Raw genomic sequence first — 18,018 nt, forward strand, 5'->3', positions numbered from 1 at the left:
GTAATTAATATCATATGTTAAGTTTATGAATTGGGTTTTTTGACAAGATACCATTAAATTGCCTACCAGTGGACGGAGTGGCAGGAGAAAGTGGCTTTTAAGTGGTCTTAGGATGTGGTTATTTTGTTCTTGTTTTGTTTGGTCCTTTGTTTTGTAGCTCATCACTGCGTACAGGCTAAATTGTTGTCGTCTTAGTATACAGGCGTATGGATTGGGGTTACTGCAAATGTGCGCGTTTAGATAGAATAGTGTGCGATTAGTACCAATACCAGTTACAATAAAGGTGTATGCCAATAGCATAGTTTTGTGTCTATATATCTGCATATTGTAACGGATAAACTACTATAAATCCTCTATGCTACTCAATACCCATTATTTAGAAGGATTTACTTGGTATTTAGTATCTAGAAAGAGTAATATAGGACAATAAATTCTACAAATAGAACAATAAGAACAAGTTATCATTCAGTCTTCCCCTAAAAGAAGGTAAACGCCTAGTAAGGTATGGGAAATGTCATGAAAAACTTCCGTGTTTAAACTATACAATGTCCAAGTCATCATTATAATCCGTTGCATCCCGTGTAGCCTTTCCAAGGCTATCTCTACCAGCCTCTCTGATGCCATTGGCAGTAATAAATCTCGTCTTCTTGACCGTTGTCTGCGCATTACCACCCTTGCTACGCCCAAGCTTAATGCCTTTAGCATTCTTCTGAAGGTTGTCCAGGCCAAGGAAAGGGTCGTTTCCAGAACTGGTATCATTCGATCCACCCTGATTGCTAGTAGTGTTGGAGCTACCTGTCGCGGAAGTCGAATTGGCTTTGCTCCCGGCTTCTATAGTGTCCTTGTGGTGAGCCCGAAGGTATTCGGCTCCAACACCCTTGAATTCGCCCAGTGATCTGGCGATTGTACGCTCTCTCTCCTGTTCTGCGAGGCGTTTCCGAAGGCGTTCAGCCTTTGAGTTTCCCCTTCGCTCAAAAGAACCAGCATCTATGAATGGATCATCTGCGTCTAATAGACTGGATGTAGTGCCATTCCTTCCCGGAAATTGACTTTGTCTATCTCCAATAGCTGAAGTCGCAGCCGGCGCGACATAGTATCTAGTACCTGTTGCCCGATCGAAGTTCCCTCCACTGTCAGCATTACTTCGAGTACCGCTTCCCTGTGAAGCGTTTTGTTCTCGCCTTGCACCGCGGAACCCGCTAAACCGTGGCCCAAACCTAGTCGAAATTCCAGGCCCGCTGTTAACTTCCATTCTGCCCGAGGTGGTTTTGCGAAGCTGTGCTTCTACATGGAAGTCACAATATTCTGTTTTGCGAGAGTCAACCCAGCATTCACAAACTTTGCCGTCCCTTTTAACCGCCTTACAGAAACCTATGTCCTGGGCAGTTCCAATCTCTAGAATCGTATCCTCCGATGAATGCAATGTCAAGCTGAACGCATTTGTATCAATCTTATGACGCGGGGGTGGCATTATTGCAGGATTTAAGACAGCAATTAAGGTCCCAGGAGCAAGCCTATAGTAACGGGGAAAAGCCGTCGAAAACAGAAAGAGGTCAATGGTCCATTTCAAATCCGTCAATGTTAGAACCATGTATTTATTAGCGTTATGCCCATCTTCAGGCTCATCATCATTCTCGTTCCCCCCGGTTTTCTTATCTTTATGCTCTTTGGGTGCTGACTTGGAGCCCACAATGCCAAAAACAACAAAATCTCCATCTGTCTCAGGAGATTCAAAACCCGGTCCCTTGACTGTTCGTAGTAGGTCCGGTATACGCATGGTGGTTTTAGAATCGAAGGTGCGTTTAAGGAATGAATGAGGTAAAATACGCGTAGATAGATGTAAAGAGGAGAAGGGTTCGAACTTTGTTGGATCTGCTGGCTTGACTTCAGTTCCTACGGAGGATGATGATTCGCTCCTAGCTGTGCGGGTCACCCTGCTCTCCGAGTTGCTTCGGCCAATCCGTGACAATTGACTGCGGTCTCTTTTGGATGGCGATGTAGGGGGTATATTTTCAGTTGAAAATGACTGCGTTACACGTACAGGGGAGGTCAGTCGTTCGCGTTTTGTTGAAGGGACAGCTCCAGGATCAATTGTTGACTCCTTTGCTGCCGCATGGAACCGCTCCAGTTCATTCTTGTCAACGCCAAAACCGGTGCTTCTCTTCCGCTGTAATGCCCATGATTTATCTCTTCGCTCTTTATCACTGGCCCTACTCTCTATCATCCGATCACTGAAGCTTTTGGGTTTATCGAGCCTACTGGTGGTATCGGGGGGTAGGAGCTGTGTCTCACGACTAGATCCCCTGGTAAAGAGATTTCCGGCTTGGCTCCCAGTGGTTTGCTTGTTATCATAGGGGTTTTGACCCATTGATTTGGGCCGCCTCAAAGAAACATCCGGTGCCTTGCGCCCCTTGTCAATACCCATAATCACTCTTTGGGGAGATATAGGAGCTACCGGCGGAGGTGGTCTTTTTATTGGAGAAAGAGGAACCTGCACATTATCTTGAAATGACGTATCGACAGCCTTCCTCTTCCGTTCTCCCAATACTCGACTTCCACGAAAGCCTTGGATCTCGGGCCTCGGGCTTACACTTCCCGAAGGGCCCTCAAATGATTCTGTCTCTGGATCTGCCTGCTTGAGCCGTGCTTTGCTCTGTTGCAGCCTCTTCAACTTCAACCGAGCCTCTATAGCAGCAAGTTTGAGTTGCAATGTCTCTTCGTCGTCTTCGTCGTCTTCATCTTCTAAATTTTCGTCCAGTATTCGTCTCGCCTTAGCAGATGATATACCATAATCCGTGGCGGCGCGTCGTTTATTCTGGATTTCTTCAAACTTCTTGCGGCCGTTTGGAGAGGACATCAGCGCAGCGTGAGGGGACTTCGGAGGCCAAGGAATATCGTCCACTATCACACAGCTTTAGTAAATCTGTCTTGTAATTCTTGAATAAAAACAATTAAACTCACTCCTGAATCAGGAAACTCTGAATGATAGTTCTTAATAGTCATAAGCTGAATCTTTCGCATCTAGCATGTTGTGTGGAGGAGTGTGGCTGTAATTGAGTAGTATGGGAAGCGACTTCCGCGAAACAACTTCCACTGTTTATTTAACAGCAGGAAATGGCCCATGGCAAGGACAAATAGGCGGCTGACAGTCTCATAGTCGACTTCATGATCCGAATAGCCAGCCACTTAGGATAAAAAAAAAAACCCCAGGATGAAATGTTGATTCTGTGACCGGGGAAGCTTTCCAGGATGACAATCACGTGTGCGGCATGTCCCCAGACAATTTAATATGCGGCGTCAGCGAAGGCGGCGGTTCAGGTCTCATACACCCATCACCATGGTCCTAAAAATTGCTTCATAAACGCAAGAGACGAATGCCTTCAGGCTGAAAACTCAGCTATTCGATTGTCCGTATAAAATTGCAGAAATTAAAAAAAAAAAAAAAAAAAAAAAAAAAAAAAAAAAAAAAAAAAAAAAAAGGATGAATTGTTTATATTTGTTTTTCTACTCGCGTCAATTTCGCGATCGCCAAGCGCCGCTTTTTTTAGGTTAATTAAGCTCGTGTGGGTCTAGCATGTGTTTCTGGCGCCGAAAGGGGGCAAAGAGAACTTCGTGGTTGTCTGTTCTGCGGTCGATTTCGTGACGGGCGATGAAGCAGCAGAGCATGCTGAACGAACCAGGCCTGCACACAACGAAAAAATGAAGACTAGAGCTGGCTCTGGCAAGGCACCAGCTCCTGCTGATGATGGGGCAATGGCCAAACCAGCTGCTGAGCCGCCGAAATTTTACACGACGTTGATACTGCCATCCGATGCCTCCGAAGATGCGCGATTCATCCAGCTTCAAGACCCCCGAACGAGCAGGCTGTCCAGGTATTACTTTTGCCCGAAGCTGGGCGTGTTCGAATTCACGTCGGTTTCGCCACCAACCACAACACCGCGGAGCTTTCTGTTCGTCAATTCAACATACGGAGAAACTCAGCGGAAGGACGTAGGATCAAAGGGACAACCAGCGGGAGAGAATGGATTTACTTCGAAGACCGGCCAGCTTCATGTTGCCACACCCGTGGACATTATGTTTTTTATCCTACCGATAATTGTGCCTTCGAGTCACAGCTCAGAGCGTACCTTTTTCCAGCCGCTAGACGATATAATAGACGCAAACGAGGATATTTCTCCTCATCTCCGCAAGGTTTTATATACCGCGGAATTCAGAAAAACTGTTGAAAGAAGGATGGCATCAGTCTGCGAAACAATTGACGGCGATAGCATGATGTTCAAGTTCAGTGAAAAGAAGCTTGTGGAGGAGCTGCTAGCAAAAGCTGAAATGATGGTTAAGAACGGACTTCCTCCTAGTCTTGAAGCTAGGTTTGTACATCAAGCACTGGAACCCCCCATGGTCAGCGTGAGCAAAATATCAAGTACTCAATCAGGCGACGAAACGAATGATAATGAAAAAGATACCCAACCAACTCAAAATACAATCGATCCCCAAACCGTCTCTGAGATGGCAACTACACAAACCTTACTATCAACCAACCCAACCGAGCCGGCAGACTCTCAAGAAGAAATATCTGTGCCAAGGCCAAATTACAGCCCCGAAATAGCTCATCTTATGCGTCTCCGAGCTGCTCTCTCCTTTATACAATCCTCTTACCTCCAACCTAATCTCTCAATCAGAGTTTCTGACGCCCTAAGCTCTTCAGTATCTCCAAAAGACTTTACCGCTCTAGATGAGTATCTACAGAATCTTGCAAAACTTCGTGCAGAAGCGCAGGCATCGAGAGCAATGTATGACATGTCGAGACGGAAGCGGGGATATGAGGATGACGAAACTGCCGAAGAGGTAGCGGAAAAGAAGAGAAAGGCACAAGAAGAGGAAAAGAAGAGAAAGGCACAAGAAGAGGAAAAGAAGAAAAAGGCGAGTATGTCTCGAGGGGTGCGGGATTTGAAGAAAGTTAATACTTCTGGCATGCAGAAGTTATCTTCTTTCTTTGCCAAAGCACCCGCGAAGAAATGACCTTGCATATCTAGCCATTATTGAGTGTGGTATTTATTTCTGCCTTTAACAAGAAGAAAGGAGACTAGAGGAAAGCAACTTGTTTCCTCATGTCGTATACCAAACGACGAAGCTATGCAGAGAAATAAGTACGGCAGCAATTAACAGATGGGTGCATCTGTATTCCCTAAGCGGTAACTATGGGAAGATATGCCGTATTACCAAAAGCCGAAAGGACATAGGCTCTTCGAAAACTTAACGAACTATCTTCTTCCTAAGGGTAAAGCTAGCAATACTTCGAAGATATAAACTCTGAAGACCACTGCCATGATTTGGAGAAGTTGCAGGAACTCCTACCAAAGTCAAGCGACGTAGATAAACATTCAAACAGCAATTATTACTAATATATATTACATGAGATTCAATACAACGCCTATCTCATTGAACATCAGTTATTGCAGCACCAGTAACCCTGTACAACGTTAGCCGAATTCAACAAGGCGAAGTATGAAGAGAAAAATTGGGAGACATACAAAATTGATCCATTAGACGGCTTGCTGATGACCATTGCCTGGTTGAGTTTTTCCTTGTCCAGGTCTGGCCATCTTTTCAGATAATATTCTTCCTTCAATGCCTTTGTAACATTCTCGACCTTCTCCAGGGGAACCATATGTACTGTACAGCCACCCCATCCTGCACCCGTCAGACGGCTGCCCAGTGAGCCTGCCCGTCGTGCAATTTCACACAATTCATCAACTTCGGGACAAGTGCAGTCATAGACATCTCGACAAGACGCCTGGGATTCGTTAAGAAGTTGTCCAAGATATCCTAAATTCTGCTGATCGAGCTTATGGGAGCGAGCAAGGCACGATCTGAAATCTAGCACACGGCGGGCTTCCTTGAAGCAGTGCAGCGCACGTTGTCGGAGATAGAATCTTTCCGCCTCCACAGGGAACGAGGAGAGGAATTGTTCCTCGACCTGTGGGACTGTGAGTTGCAGGAGTTCAGCAATGTCGGCGCGGGTGTACCCTTGCTCTTGCTTGAAAGTCTCCTCCACAATGAGAATGAGAGAGTCAAGCTGGTATTCAAATGGGTCATCCTGGCGACCATCCTGGCGCATCAGCTCGTGGTGTAAATTTCGAAGGCTATAGCCTAATGAGCTGCTATCCTTTTGAAGGGTGATATTATGTTTCTGAGCGAGAATAACGGCCGCAAGAGTGCATTCTGCCACGCGAAGGTTATAGTGACGGGGAGCAGTTTCGGCCTTGTTGGATGTTACAAAGCTCTGAGCCACCATAAAAGTGATATCAGTAGTTGCCTTAGGGATGGCCACATGTTGCACTTTAAACTTTGGGAAAAAAGTGACATAGAGAAGATATCCTCGTCGTGAGAAGATTGAAGCAGCTTGGTCCATCCTGCTATACCGTTAGCAATTCCTACAAATTGAATTGGGGAACACAGATGCACACACCCTCCTGAGTACACGCCTACTGCACGCTCAGAGACAATCGAAATGTCCAAAAGTTCCTGTTTGGAGATGTTATGCCCATTCGCCTTAACAATAGCCAAAGCGCTTGCACAGACAAATGCAGCACTGCTCGATATACCACCCCCGGGTGGTACGCTACCATCGACCAAAGCTTCGATATTTGCCGGGACAAATGCCGAGTTCTTCTCCCGCAGATACTTAATAGCCACCCGAAGGCCAGCTTTGAAATAATTAACCCAATCTGGCCTGGATGCATCGATGTCCACCTCTCGATCCGACGAGACAACAAATTCACTAGCCGCAAACCTGGGGTCCGTGTTGTCCACTTTAATGGTTGCCTCTGGGCCTGATGCTGGCATAGTCTTCACAGCGACAAGCACATCTACGCTCAAGGCAGTAGGGAGCACATCGTAAAGCGAATAGTCGATATGTTCTCCTATGATGTTGACTCTTCCAGGGCTTCGGGCAACAAACCCGGGCGCGCCACCATAACGCCTCTTGAATTGTTTAATCAGGCTGTTCCACCGGGTCTGTTGCTCGGGTTCTAGAGACTGTTGTGTGTCTGGCTCTGCTACATACACGTCCCTGAGGGATTGTGTTTCTGGCACGAGTTCTGCGTCCATGGTGGGGTTGTGTTTTTTTGTGATTCTGATAATGACGTTGAGTTAGGTTATATGGTTAGCCGATCCCAGACGTCGGATAGCTTAAACTCTGTTTTTTGTTATCAAAGTCTGTTTTTTGTTGACATCGAGAAGTGATAAATTTATAGTGCCATTGATAGATGGATAAAATTGTACATATTGTTCGACCCTGTGCCGTCATGGGCTCGTAGCTAATCGTTCCCCACGTTTAATGATATTTGCTAAGCAAGGCCGGACAAGGGTGTCCCGCCAAAAAGCAAAGAAACTCGGCCGATTCCAAGCGCTCCCTCTCGAGCTGGGTTGGATGGACATATAAATGAACGCTCGTCCCCCACACGGCAGCCAACAGTATGAGAAGCCCAAAACATAGAAAGACAGTTGTATGTGCTGCCATCTCAGAAAGGGGAGGTGCCCTATCTCTTCGTCCTCAGGGCCATACCTCAAGGACGGTTCAACCGTGCCTCAAGAATGAACCAACACCATGCCGAGGGCTTCCCACACTCAGAGCGAACACGCTCACCTACTAACCGCTAACCTCTCAGCCATTTTTCCCCCTAGATTGCTGCCTGCCATCGAGGACATCAAGTACGTCGGTCTTCTCTTCCGCCGTCAACCCGAACGTCGCGCAGTGAAGCCGACGCCTCGATCGGATCGAAGGAAGCTCGCTCTTTCTTGCTCCGAAGCCCATTTTTGGACGCGCTTACCTCATCCCTTACTCAGCAAACAACATCATGTGAACATCACATGTAACTATCACGTGATTTTTATGTGACTAACACGTGACTTTGACAGTCGACCAATAAGACAGCGTGCAGCCTCCGATGACCGGCCTTCTACTGGCCGAGGTCGCCCCGCTGTCTCTTTAGCTCCGAAAAAGGAAAAGCTGGAAAAAAAAGGTGAGTGACTGTGCGAACGCAGGCAAAAGAAAGGCCGAACTAGAAGATGATCGCGAAAAGAGTCATAACCTGCCCACGCCCCGTACATCGCTCTTCCGCCCCTTCTTAAAGAGAGCGCTTCCTCCGCCTCTCCCCGTTCGACCTCGATTCGATTTGCCCATCACTGCACCCCTACTCTACCACCGGCATTGTACCCTCCCAGCTATCATCAAAAGCTCCCATGATGATGCTGTCTGCCAGCAGGGCGTCAAGGAGTGCGCTCCGCACTGCCAATTGTCTCTCACATACATCACAGGCCAGCAGGAGGCAGTTCTCGGCCACTGCCGTAGCCTCTGCTCTCTCACCGCACCGACGACCGTCGCAGAGGGCCAGTACTCTAGATACGTCGAAGCGCGGGCAGAGCACAGCTACTGCTTCTTCACCGTATGACTCGCTGCACCGCAGATCCTCAAGATGTCGTTATAACTGACGGGATTGAAACAGACAAGCAAGACCAGTTCCCAGCCCGGCCTTCAACCAGGATGCTGACAGACATGACATTTCTCCTCTTCACCGGAGACATGCTCCGGCCCTAGATGACTCGTATGTCTAATAAAATAAGTAATCCAAGTGTTTACTGGGTCATCTAACCAATGGAAAATCTCATAGGTTTGTTGGACTGAGTGGTGGTCAGATATTTCATGAAATGATGCTGCGTCTCGGAGTCAAGCATATATGTGAGTCAGAAATCACCAAGGGGACAGGCAGTGAGGAAAACTTAGTTGCTGACTTCTTATATCATCGTAGTTGGATACCCTGGTGGTGCTATCTTGCCCGTTTTTGATGCCATCTACAATTCAACACATTTCGACTTCGTCCTTCCCCGACATGAACAAGGTGCCGGCCACATGGCTGAGGGATACGCCAGGGCCACAGGCAAACCTGGCGTCGTCCTTGTCACCTCCGGTCCCGGAGCCACCAATGTCATCACCCCGATGCAAGATGCCCTTTCAGATGGCACTCCTATGGTTGTCTTCTGCGGACAGGTCCCCACCACCTCCATTGGTACAGATGCTTTCCAGGAGGCTGACGTTATCGGCATCTCGAGAGCTTGTACAAAGTGGAATGTCATGGTAAAAAACGTTGCAGAGCTCCCTAGGCGCATCAAGGAAGCATTTGAGATTGCTACTAGCGGACGACCAGGACCGGTCTTGGTTGATTTACCCAAGGATGTCACTGGTGGTATCCTTCGAAAAGCCATCCCAATGACTTCAAGCATACCAGCACACCCCAGTGCCGCTTCTATTGCAGCTCGTGAACTTAGTCGGCAACAGCTAGAGGCTTCCATACAACGTGTAGCTAAGCTGGTAAATGTCTCTAAGAAACCGGTCCTTTATGTCGGTCAGGGTCTCAGTGCTCGCCCTGAGGGACCAGCTCTGCTGAAGGAGCTAGCTGATAAGGCTAATATCCCTGTCACCACAACCCTGCAAGGATTAGGCGGATTTGATGAGCTAGATCCAAAGTCCCTGCACATGCTCGGAATGCACGGCTCCGCCTATGCTAACATGGCCATGCAAGAGGCTGATCTTATCATTGCCTTGGGTGCCCGCTTCGATGACCGTGTTACCGGAAACATCGCCAAGTTCGCCCCACAGGCTAAGGCAGCTGCTCTCGAAGGCCGTGGTGGTATCGTACATTTCGAAGTGATACCCAAGAACATCAACAAAGTTGTTGAAGCCACTGAAGCCGTCGAAGGTGACTGTGCCGATAACCTTGCCATTCTCCTCCCTCACGTCAACCCAGTCGCTGAACGACCAGAGTGGTTCGCACAGATCAATGACTGGAAAGCTCGCTTCCCGCTCTCAGCCTATGATCGACAAACAGCTAATGGTCTTATCAAACCACAGGCGGTCATTGAGACACTCAGTGAGCTGACCGCCCACCGGAAGGACAAGACCGTCATCACCACTGGTGTCGGTCAACATCAAATGTGGGCTGCTCAGCACTTCCGCTGGCGCCATCCACGCTCAATGATCACCTCTGGGGGATTGGGAACCATGGGTTACGGCCTGCCATCTGCCATTGGCGCCAAGGTTGCGCGACCCGATGCGCTTGTTATTGACATTGATGGAGATGCCTCTTTTAACATGACTCTCACGGAACTTTCGACTGCTGCCCAGTTCAACATTGATGTCAAAGTCATTGTTCTCAACAACGAAGAGCAGGGCATGGTCACACAATGGCAGAGCTTGTTCTATGAGGACAGGTTTGCGCATACACACCAGAAGAATCCGGATTTCGTCAAGGTTTCCGAGGCTATGGGTGTCCAGGCTAGGAGATGTCTAACTCCTGACCAGGTAGAGTCGAGTCTGCAATGGCTGATAAATAGTGAAGGCCCTGCACTGTTGGAAATAGCAACTGACAAGAAGGTGCCTGTCCTACCAATGGTACCTGCTGGAAAGGCGCTACATGAGTTCTTGGTATATGATGAAGGTATGCTCCAATTATCAATGTTTTAAATAATACCTACACATGATGGAAAACTAACTTCTTTCTCAATATAGCCAAAGAAAAGGAACGAAGAGCCTTGATGAAGAAGCGATCTGGACACTAAAACCTTCCGTCCCTCTCTATCCTTGCTGCCAGCTTTATACTTCCTTCCTTGATAGCGTCCTGGGCATCAAAGCCACCGCTCTTTTGATTTGCTTCTTCATTAGTCCTTCAACTCCCTGCCATCCTTGAAGCCACCCACTGTCCATATTGCATCTTTCATATGTTCCCTGCGTTTGATTTTGATATCCACGGTGTTTGTCTCCTCCAACGTGATATTCCAGTTTGAACTTTCCCCCCCCCTCCCTTTTCGGGTCGGCCTGGCGAACTAAAAAAAAAATTTCTTACTAAAATCCTCGTCTTATTTATTTAATCTTGTTGAGTTGGGGGAAATACGACTTGCATACCCATGACTTACTTATGGGAGGTAATTGAATGGATTATCTCTTCCATTACCCAGATGTTTGAAGCGGAACTACTATCGTCATATTTCGGGTGTCGAGTATCTCCCACCATCTGTACTGTGCTATATTGTTCTTCGTTGATATTTCCGTGTGTCCGTATGCACAACTCTTGGTAAGACTGTTTAATATGGGAACTATTTATTAGGTGGTATACAAAAACTGCATCTAGTCGTACCTGAGAGAAGCTTAGGGAATAAGGTGCATCGAATTCACGAAACCAACCCCTATTAAGTGAGTATTAATATACTTTGACTAGTTATGGTGGACCTCAAAAGCTATTAGCTATTTTTCTGCGGTCTCTTCAGGCTCTGAGGATGACTTTAAAAATAAACGAAGGGAGCAAATTTAAGTTGAGGCGAAATTTAGCTTTAGGATAGAACAAATGTTAGTTAGCCGCACGCTAGCTGTTTCTATTCTAGACTTAACCTTATCAGCGGTCCATCGCCCAAGCATACGACCGACCTACTCTCTATCCAATCTTGAATTGAGCCACAGCGCTCGCACCTGGCGATGCTTTTTTCCAACATGCCCTCGTTTACTTGGTATATGTAGTATAAAATAATTAAAAATATACTAATTCCACTTCTGACTTCTCTCTACTTAAAATATTGCATATAGATGCTGCATCTACAATAGATGCTTAATAGCTTCTGCTGTGGTGTCATATCACTAGAATAATTTATTAAGTACGCGACATAAGAAATATATTTCTCTACGTGGGTGACAGACTTTTACTATCTGCCCTTAACGTTGGCCACCAAGGAAGTATGAGTTAAGGTTAACTTATCGACTCATAAATCACCAACCTACAAGACCGAATATATTAAGCACCAACCATTAAACACGAATAGGAATGCTGCTTCTCCAATACTCACATATGGACCACACTTCAAATACAAAGCATGCATTAGGCTTCAAAATACTCTTCAGAAGTTCAGTAGCTACCCTGCGAATTTCATTGGGCGGAATTTTGTCACGTGATGCTATTCCTTCCTAGGTGGGCCGCGGCAAGAGCCTTCGCTTCACAGGGAATCGACCGATGCTTCATATTCTCTCGTTCACCATGCATCGCTGTTTTGTTTTTTAAAGGTGACCACTGCACTCCAAGACATATACGGATCTACAACAGTTGATTACTTTACGTCTTGAAGATATATTGATAGTTGCCAACGTCGAAGTGGGTTTCTGGCTAGTCTATTGTAACCTATGGCGTCGCCTTCACGTCCCCGCTCACAAGGGTTGAATCGCGACACTCCTAGCTTGGAACTTGGTTCACAGCAGGAGGGGGAGAATATTGCCCAGGGTACCAGCCACGATGAACACCCCGTTGAGAATGAAACCGAAGCTCCCGTGGTGCCGGTTTGCCACGGCGCACGAATAGTCGATTCTGATGACAGTGACGATGTTGCGCCTATCATGCCACACCCCGAATCAATGACACATGAACTTTCTCCCAGAGAGTTGGAAGCAATTTGCTTAAACGACGAACTCTCTACGTCGAATATATTTCCGCGCGAAAGCGATCTTCGGAAATGTTGGATTTGCTATACCGACGAATCAGAGGATTCGCCCCTCAATAAAGAATGGCGGTCTCCGTGTCCATGTGCATTAAGCGCGCATGAGGCATGTTTACTAGATTGGCTCGCGGATATGGAAAATACGGAAGGCCCCAACAGGAACCAGGACGGGGCCATGCTGCTTTGCCCTCAATGCAAATCGGAGATTCATATGTCACGGCCGAATAACCTGATTCTTGATCTCGCACACAAGTGTGAGGGAATACTTAACCGTCTGGTACTTCCCGGAGTAGCATTTACTTTTGTAGGGACTGTTTGGGCTGGATGCTGTGCCCATGGTGTATACTCGATGTACCTTATTTTCGGCAGAGAGACTACAATACGGTTGCTCGAAGAAGCTGCGCAGGGACCTTTGGGTATTCGCCTAAATCTTGGCCTTCCGTTGATACCAATATCATTGATGTTCTCGAGGACTCAATATTCTGACAGCCTGCTACCTGTGATTCCTGTTTTGTTTTTCGCTGCACACCATCCATACCACCAGGAAATGGACCTTCAGCTATGGCCGCCGAGCGCATCCATGACATTTGCGGCGTTGCCATACATTAAAAGTGTCTACAACTTACTTTACAGAAAATTACTTGGCGACTTAGAAAATGAATGGATCTCGACAGTACGTACTCGACTAAACGCAGATGAGGAGGTACGCGGGCCAAGACGCCGTCGTGATTTCCAAGATGAGCCAGACAACGCCGAGGTAGTCATGGAGATCGAGCTACAAATGGGCGCTGGCGCTGGTAATGATGGACAGCGACCTGCCGGAGGGGGGCATGATATCGAAAATGGCGTTCAAGCTCATCAAATCATGGCACACCGTCAAGGTAATATGTTCCGCGAAACCACTAATCTGGCGGATATCATACTTGGCGCCTTGGTTTTCCCAGCTATCTCTGCTGGTATGGGAGGGCTATTGAAGTTGGCCCTCCCGAGAACATGGACAACCCCTTCTCTGTACGAGAGAGGTAGGCCATGGTTACTCCAAACGAGATGGGGAAGAAGCGTTATCGGTGGCTGCGCATTCATTCTTCTCAAGGATGCCTTCTTACTTTACTGCAGATACAAGCGTGCCTGCTTACATACCCAAAGAGTAATATTGAATTATGACAAGAAGACAAAACAGCCAGTTTTCCCACGATAGGGCACAGGTGCCTACATGTACAACCAACGGAATTCTGCATTTTACCGGCGTTACCAAGTATCTTGTTGATTTAGACTGATGCCATGCTCGGACGAGCTTGTTGAAACATTGTTATTTGCACATAAGTACATATACCTGTTTAACAAACAAATGATAAAGCATTCTGATGTCTGTAGCATAGTTAGAGTTTACCGCGTTTAATTCTGCCATTCACGTGACATTTGCGCTTATTTTACATTTGCTTAGATCAGCAGCTTACAACCCTTTTTTTTGAGCCATCTTCAAGGCAAGTAGAAAAAATCGCGACTCAGGGCAGTCAAGGCATTATACAGCCTCCACAGCCTCCATCGCGCAACATAAGGGTTGACATATCCAACTCGTGCGAAATTACATGCTTACCGTTTTTTTGCTGCAACCATGAGGCAGCATCTTTCGCCCATTGTTAACTCGCTCACGAGTGTGTTCAGACTCTCAACTCGACCTACAACGTTTCAACAACCCGGTCTACTGAGCCAAACATGCAAGAACACACTGGCTCCAGGCTCACTTATATCATCTGTCAATGATCTCAGGTCATTCTCTTCTAGCTCAACATTACAAGCTAGGAAGGCTCCTGTAAAAATCGACAGACGAGTTAGTACGTATATGTCATCGTCATCTGCCAGACTGTTCTAACATTCATTCAAATATTAACCGCGCTTTTTTCTCTCCTAGCTTTAATACGTTATTTCCTCAATCATCCACTCACTCCGCGCCCCCTTCATTTCTCACGCAACCGATACCTGCGTCACTGGACAATTCATCGAGCCTGGCAGTTATACACTGCTAAACAACGGAGAGCACATCAATTGGAGCTTGAACGTCAATGGGCTAGCATGAAAGATGCCTGTGAGGAACTCCGCACTGGTGTTGGTGATGGTGGAAGACTGTTCCGCACTTCGATGAACAAGAGGGGCGTGTTTTCAGACGGTGTCCCAATTGAATATGGACGGCTACAGACAGACAGCCCGAGCAAGGATGGGTGGGACTATTCTTGGAAACCTTGATAATTGGTGGGATTCCAGGGTCGGCCATATATTCTTTTCATTTTCGTCGTAGCCTTTGGGCTGAATTGATCCCATAAACCTGCCGAGATAGGTGATTTAGGGATCGAATGAATGTATATTAGATATCTATTATAAGGCAAATAGGTTTGAATCACCAATGAGTTCGACGGAGTAGAATTTAGCAGCATTTTATTTATCTTTATTTTTCTCCCCTATTTCATGAACACATTTTATCCTACGGCTGCTCCACAGACAGGCCTGGACGACACAGCTCGGCTACCTAGTAAGCTGCGCTGCAATTTTCAAAACCAGAACAAGACAAACTGTATTTGAAAGTGACCATTAAGTGATTAAGTACTTGAATGAGAAAGAGGAGCTAAGCTCAAAAGGACGCAAGTGAGAGAAAAGGGAAACCAGACCTAAGTATATTAAAAAAAAAAAAAAAAAAAAAGCCCCAGAATTAACACCACATGATGCAGGATAAATCAATTCCATGATAACACAAGTCATAGAACCGGGAGAAAGGCTCCTGTGCCTCCGTCCTTATTCCAGCCACCCATTTTGAAAGAAAGTCATGTTGATAATCGTTTGGTAGTCGAGGAGGGTAAATGAACAGTTGTCGGATACGGGTTCTCTCGAGCCCTGTTGAATGTCATGGTTATGGTAGCTAACAGTCAGATGGACTGTAGCTGCTTCAAGGTCGTATGCCGAAAAATAAAAATAAAAATAAATCAAATAAAAAAAAGAATAGAAAAGGGGACCATGATTGTAGGCAGTGCGGCTGCTGTTAGCGGGTATTTTATAAGATCACACAGCATGGGCCTCTGGTCTTTCCGAATGTCAAAAGTGCGGCGCGTGTGGCAGCTTCGAACACGTCATCCACACCCTCACCAGTGAGAGAAGAACATTCAAGGTATTTTCTAGCTCCAATCTCAGCTGCAGCCTCACTGCCGTCTCTTGGAGAAACAAAGCGTTGTGACTTTTTCCTCATTTCTTCAATAGCAAGAGGATCTTCACGGAGATCCTTCTTCAATCCGACGAGTATGATAGGGACATCTGGGCAACGCTCATTTGCCTCCTCAATCCACTATTTCTCATTGTTAGAAAAGAATATAACCTCGTGGCAGTAGTAATGCAGGGGAGAGCGAACCTTGTGCTTGACGTTTTCCAGGGAATCAGGGGTATCGACTGAGAAGGCGATTAGAAGGACATGTGCCTTTGAGTATGCTAACGGGCGAAGTCGTTCGTAGTCTTCTTGTCCTGCGGTATCCCACAGAGCAAGCTGTACTGACCGGCCGTCTACCCGGCAGTCTGTAACGTAGTTCTCGAACACCGTGGGCACCTTTTGTTGACAAGAATGTAAGAACGCTGCTAGAAGGTGCTATCAAGCTTAGTCCAAGCATTACTTACGTAGTGCTGTATGCAGAAGAGATAAAAAATTAGTTTTATCTGTAATTAAATAGGAGTCAGATCAACGTGAGATTGCACTTACTGTAGGGAAGTAACCCAGTGTGAAGACGCTGAGAAGACTAGTCTTCCCACACGCACCATCCCCTATTATTACCAGCTTCCTATTATTATCCCGTCAGCATGTCGGCTCGAAGATAAAACAAATAAAAGCCCTTTCCCAAGACCACAACGGCCCCTTCCGAGGATGAAAAACGGGTTCCTGACTGCAATGCAGTCATCCATCGGGATCTCAATATTTTTTTCTTATGAGACACCCTTGCCACGCACCTTCGCATAACATTGTCTGCCTGTTGCTGCGCCATTTGTAAGTGAAAACGAGCAGCGAGGAGGTGAACGATGACGGTTTATTCGCGAATTTGTAGGGAGAACTCTAGTTCTCGACAGTCATAAGAGGGATAGACGGCGAGAAGTTTCTCGTGGAGATCGATGGATGGAGACGTGGATTTAGTAGGGGTGGATATCGGAACTATTCAAACTCCCATGTCTGAGTGTCTAACACGAAAGCGAGCGGGTGTCAGCTACGCTCCATCAGGTGAGGCTGCATGCTCGCCCAAGGTTGGAACAAGCGGAGCAATTATTAGCTAGACAGGAACGTAATCACCTTAGCCAACCATATGCGCAATGCCGTCTTCCCCGTCTGCCTTGAGGATCCGGTGCGAGACAAGCAGGCCCCTGGAGGAGTGTCTGTCTCTTCCTGCGGTCTCGCTGGCGGTTGCGTGTCTCGCCTTCTCAGGTATGCACTCCGCCCTCTGATCGATCTCGCACACGGCCAGGCTCTTTCAGCGCGAGCTCACGTCCAAGCACGGAGTATATCTGGATGGACAACAATACGGAAGTAAGAAGCCAGTGCAAAGGGAGTCCTCGCCTAGGGAGAGTTTGTTTGTCAACCGTCTTTTGCTTCTTCCTAGAGAGTAATATATACTAAAAGAAAAGAAAAAGCTGGATTGTATGATCAAGAGCGAGCAAGTCTGTTGTTGTATTTTCAGGTTTCAGTCGCGATCCTTCTCCGCGCTTCCTTGTCCCTTTTTCTTCCCTTTTCTCTAGCTTTCTACCCGTCGCCCTCATCGCCCGCTTATTAGCATCAAATTAAACTGATATGCTTAAACCGGGACTTAATAATATAAAACTAAGCAAAAAAAAAAAGGCGGCTGAGTTTTTCTTACTTGCTCGTCGCTTTTTTTTTTTACTGGGCCTGAAAGTGTAATACAGGCCGTACCGTGGTAGCGCCGAAAATTACATGCTTCCTCGCGCGAGACACCCGCAGGACACCCGCAGCAAAGTTACAGCCCTGCGGTATCAAAATTACGCCTCGCTGGGCCCGTTGGGCGGTGAGCGAAAAGGCGCCTGGCGAGCGTCGCTTGCCGCGTCTAATCTTGCCAGATTGGGTTGTCCTCGCTGCATTTTGCCGTTTGCACCACCCAATATCAAAAAGGCGAAGAGTGACGAAGAGGACGAAGTCAGCGACCAGAGCCGCCAGCGCGAGACGCACTCGTTTCCCACCAGCTAGACCTCCTGGGCCCTTGCCAGCACCCCGAGCCTGCCCTCGCTGTCCTTTCTCGCGGCGCCTGTTTCTTTTTTTTTCGTTGGTCATCGCCGGCGTCAAAACCCCTTCTCCCCGCCCTCCGTCAACCTCGCGATATCTCCGGACCAGATCTCCTGTCTAAGCGCCTCGGAAAGCTTGCACTGTCTCTCTCTGCCGTCCGTCGTTCCCCTGGAGGGCTTGCCCAAATCCGCCTAGAGACTTCAGAGTAAGAACACGCCTTCGTCCAG

The 18,018-nt window shown here is 47.2% G+C and overlaps 7 protein-coding genes across 10 annotated transcripts; 4 read left to right on the plus strand and 3 right to left on the minus strand.

Annotated features, from left to right (window-relative positions):
• Positions 1 to 97: 97 nt before the first annotated feature.
• TERG_00295 (uncharacterized protein) lies at positions 98 to 3,021 on the minus strand (the record flags this gene model as incomplete). Its single annotated transcript, XM_047747572.1, has 2 exons — positions 98 to 2,901; positions 2,958 to 3,021. The coding sequence occupies 2 exons, from the start codon at positions 3,019 to 3,021 to the stop codon at positions 539 to 541; spliced, it is 2,427 nt and encodes an 808-aa protein (XP_047603531.1). The 3' UTR covers positions 98 to 538.
• A 678-nt stretch (positions 3,022 to 3,699) lies between these two features.
• On the plus strand, positions 3,700 to 5,019 carry TERG_00296 (uncharacterized protein; the record flags this gene model as incomplete). The annotated part of the gene is made up of 1 exon (XM_003238260.1): positions 3,700 to 5,019. The coding sequence occupies one exon, from the start codon at positions 3,700 to 3,702 to the stop codon at positions 5,017 to 5,019; it is 1,320 nt and encodes a 439-aa protein (XP_003238308.1).
• Positions 5,020 to 5,436: 417 nt separating this feature from the next.
• Positions 5,437 to 7,110, minus strand: TERG_00297 (galactokinase; the record flags this gene model as incomplete). 2 transcript variants are annotated; one of them, XM_003238261.1, is made up of 3 exons in its annotated part: positions 5,437 to 5,470; positions 5,532 to 6,413; positions 6,470 to 7,110. In XM_003238261.1, 3 exons carry the CDS (start codon positions 7,108 to 7,110, stop codon positions 5,437 to 5,439), a joined length of 1,557 nt encoding a protein of 518 aa, XP_003238309.1. The 2 variants fall into 2 exon arrangements, with proteins under 2 accessions (XP_003238309.1, XP_047603532.1); XM_047747573.1 differs by having other exon boundaries at positions 5,447 to 6,413.
• Positions 7,111 to 8,250: 1,140 nt separating this feature from the next.
• On the plus strand, positions 8,251 to 10,617 carry TERG_00299 (acetolactate synthase, large subunit, biosynthetic type; the record flags this gene model as incomplete). Its single annotated transcript, XM_003238263.2, has 5 exons — positions 8,251 to 8,447; positions 8,508 to 8,606; positions 8,673 to 8,740; positions 8,811 to 10,496; positions 10,568 to 10,617. The coding sequence occupies 5 exons, from the start codon at positions 8,251 to 8,253 to the stop codon at positions 10,615 to 10,617; spliced, it is 2,100 nt and encodes a 699-aa protein (XP_003238311.2).
• A 923-nt stretch (positions 10,618 to 11,540) lies between these two features.
• TERG_00300 (uncharacterized protein) lies at positions 11,541 to 13,732 on the plus strand (the record flags this gene model as incomplete). Its single annotated transcript, XM_003238264.2, has 1 exon — positions 11,541 to 13,732. Exon 1 carries the CDS (start codon positions 12,224 to 12,226, stop codon positions 13,730 to 13,732), a length of 1,509 nt encoding a protein of 502 aa, XP_003238312.1. The 5' UTR covers positions 11,541 to 12,223.
• Positions 13,733 to 14,149: 417 nt separating this feature from the next.
• TERG_00301 (uncharacterized protein) lies at positions 14,150 to 14,778 on the plus strand (the record flags this gene model as incomplete). The annotated part of the gene is made up of 2 exons (XM_003238265.1): positions 14,150 to 14,369; positions 14,447 to 14,778. The coding sequence occupies 2 exons, from the start codon at positions 14,150 to 14,152 to the stop codon at positions 14,776 to 14,778; spliced, it is 552 nt and encodes a 183-aa protein (XP_003238313.1).
• Positions 14,779 to 15,233: 455 nt separating this feature from the next.
• Positions 15,234 to 17,318, minus strand: TERG_00302 (GTP-binding protein rho2). 3 transcript variants are annotated; one of them, XM_047749064.1, is made up of 6 exons: positions 16,850 to 17,318; positions 16,516 to 16,732; positions 16,271 to 16,349; positions 16,189 to 16,194; positions 15,929 to 16,120; positions 15,234 to 15,865 (listed from the first exon to the last, which is right to left on the minus strand). In XM_047749064.1, exons 2-6 carry the CDS (start codon positions 16,548 to 16,550, stop codon positions 15,578 to 15,580), a joined length of 600 nt encoding a protein of 199 aa, XP_047605044.1. In that variant the 5' UTR covers positions 16,551 to 16,732; positions 16,850 to 17,318; the 3' UTR covers positions 15,234 to 15,577. The 3 variants fall into 3 exon arrangements, with proteins under 3 accessions (XP_047605044.1, XP_047605043.1, XP_003238314.1); XM_047749063.1 differs by having other exon boundaries at positions 16,516 to 16,740; XM_003238266.2 differs by having other exon boundaries at positions 16,516 to 17,318.
• Positions 17,319 to 18,018: the final 700 nt, after the last annotated feature.

The sequence above is a fragment of the Trichophyton rubrum genome, assembly GCF_000151425.1.
Source record: "Trichophyton rubrum CBS 118892 genomic scaffold supercont2.1, whole genome shotgun sequence".
Classification (NCBI taxonomy): Eukaryota; Fungi; Ascomycota; class Eurotiomycetes; order Onygenales; family Arthrodermataceae; genus Trichophyton; species Trichophyton rubrum.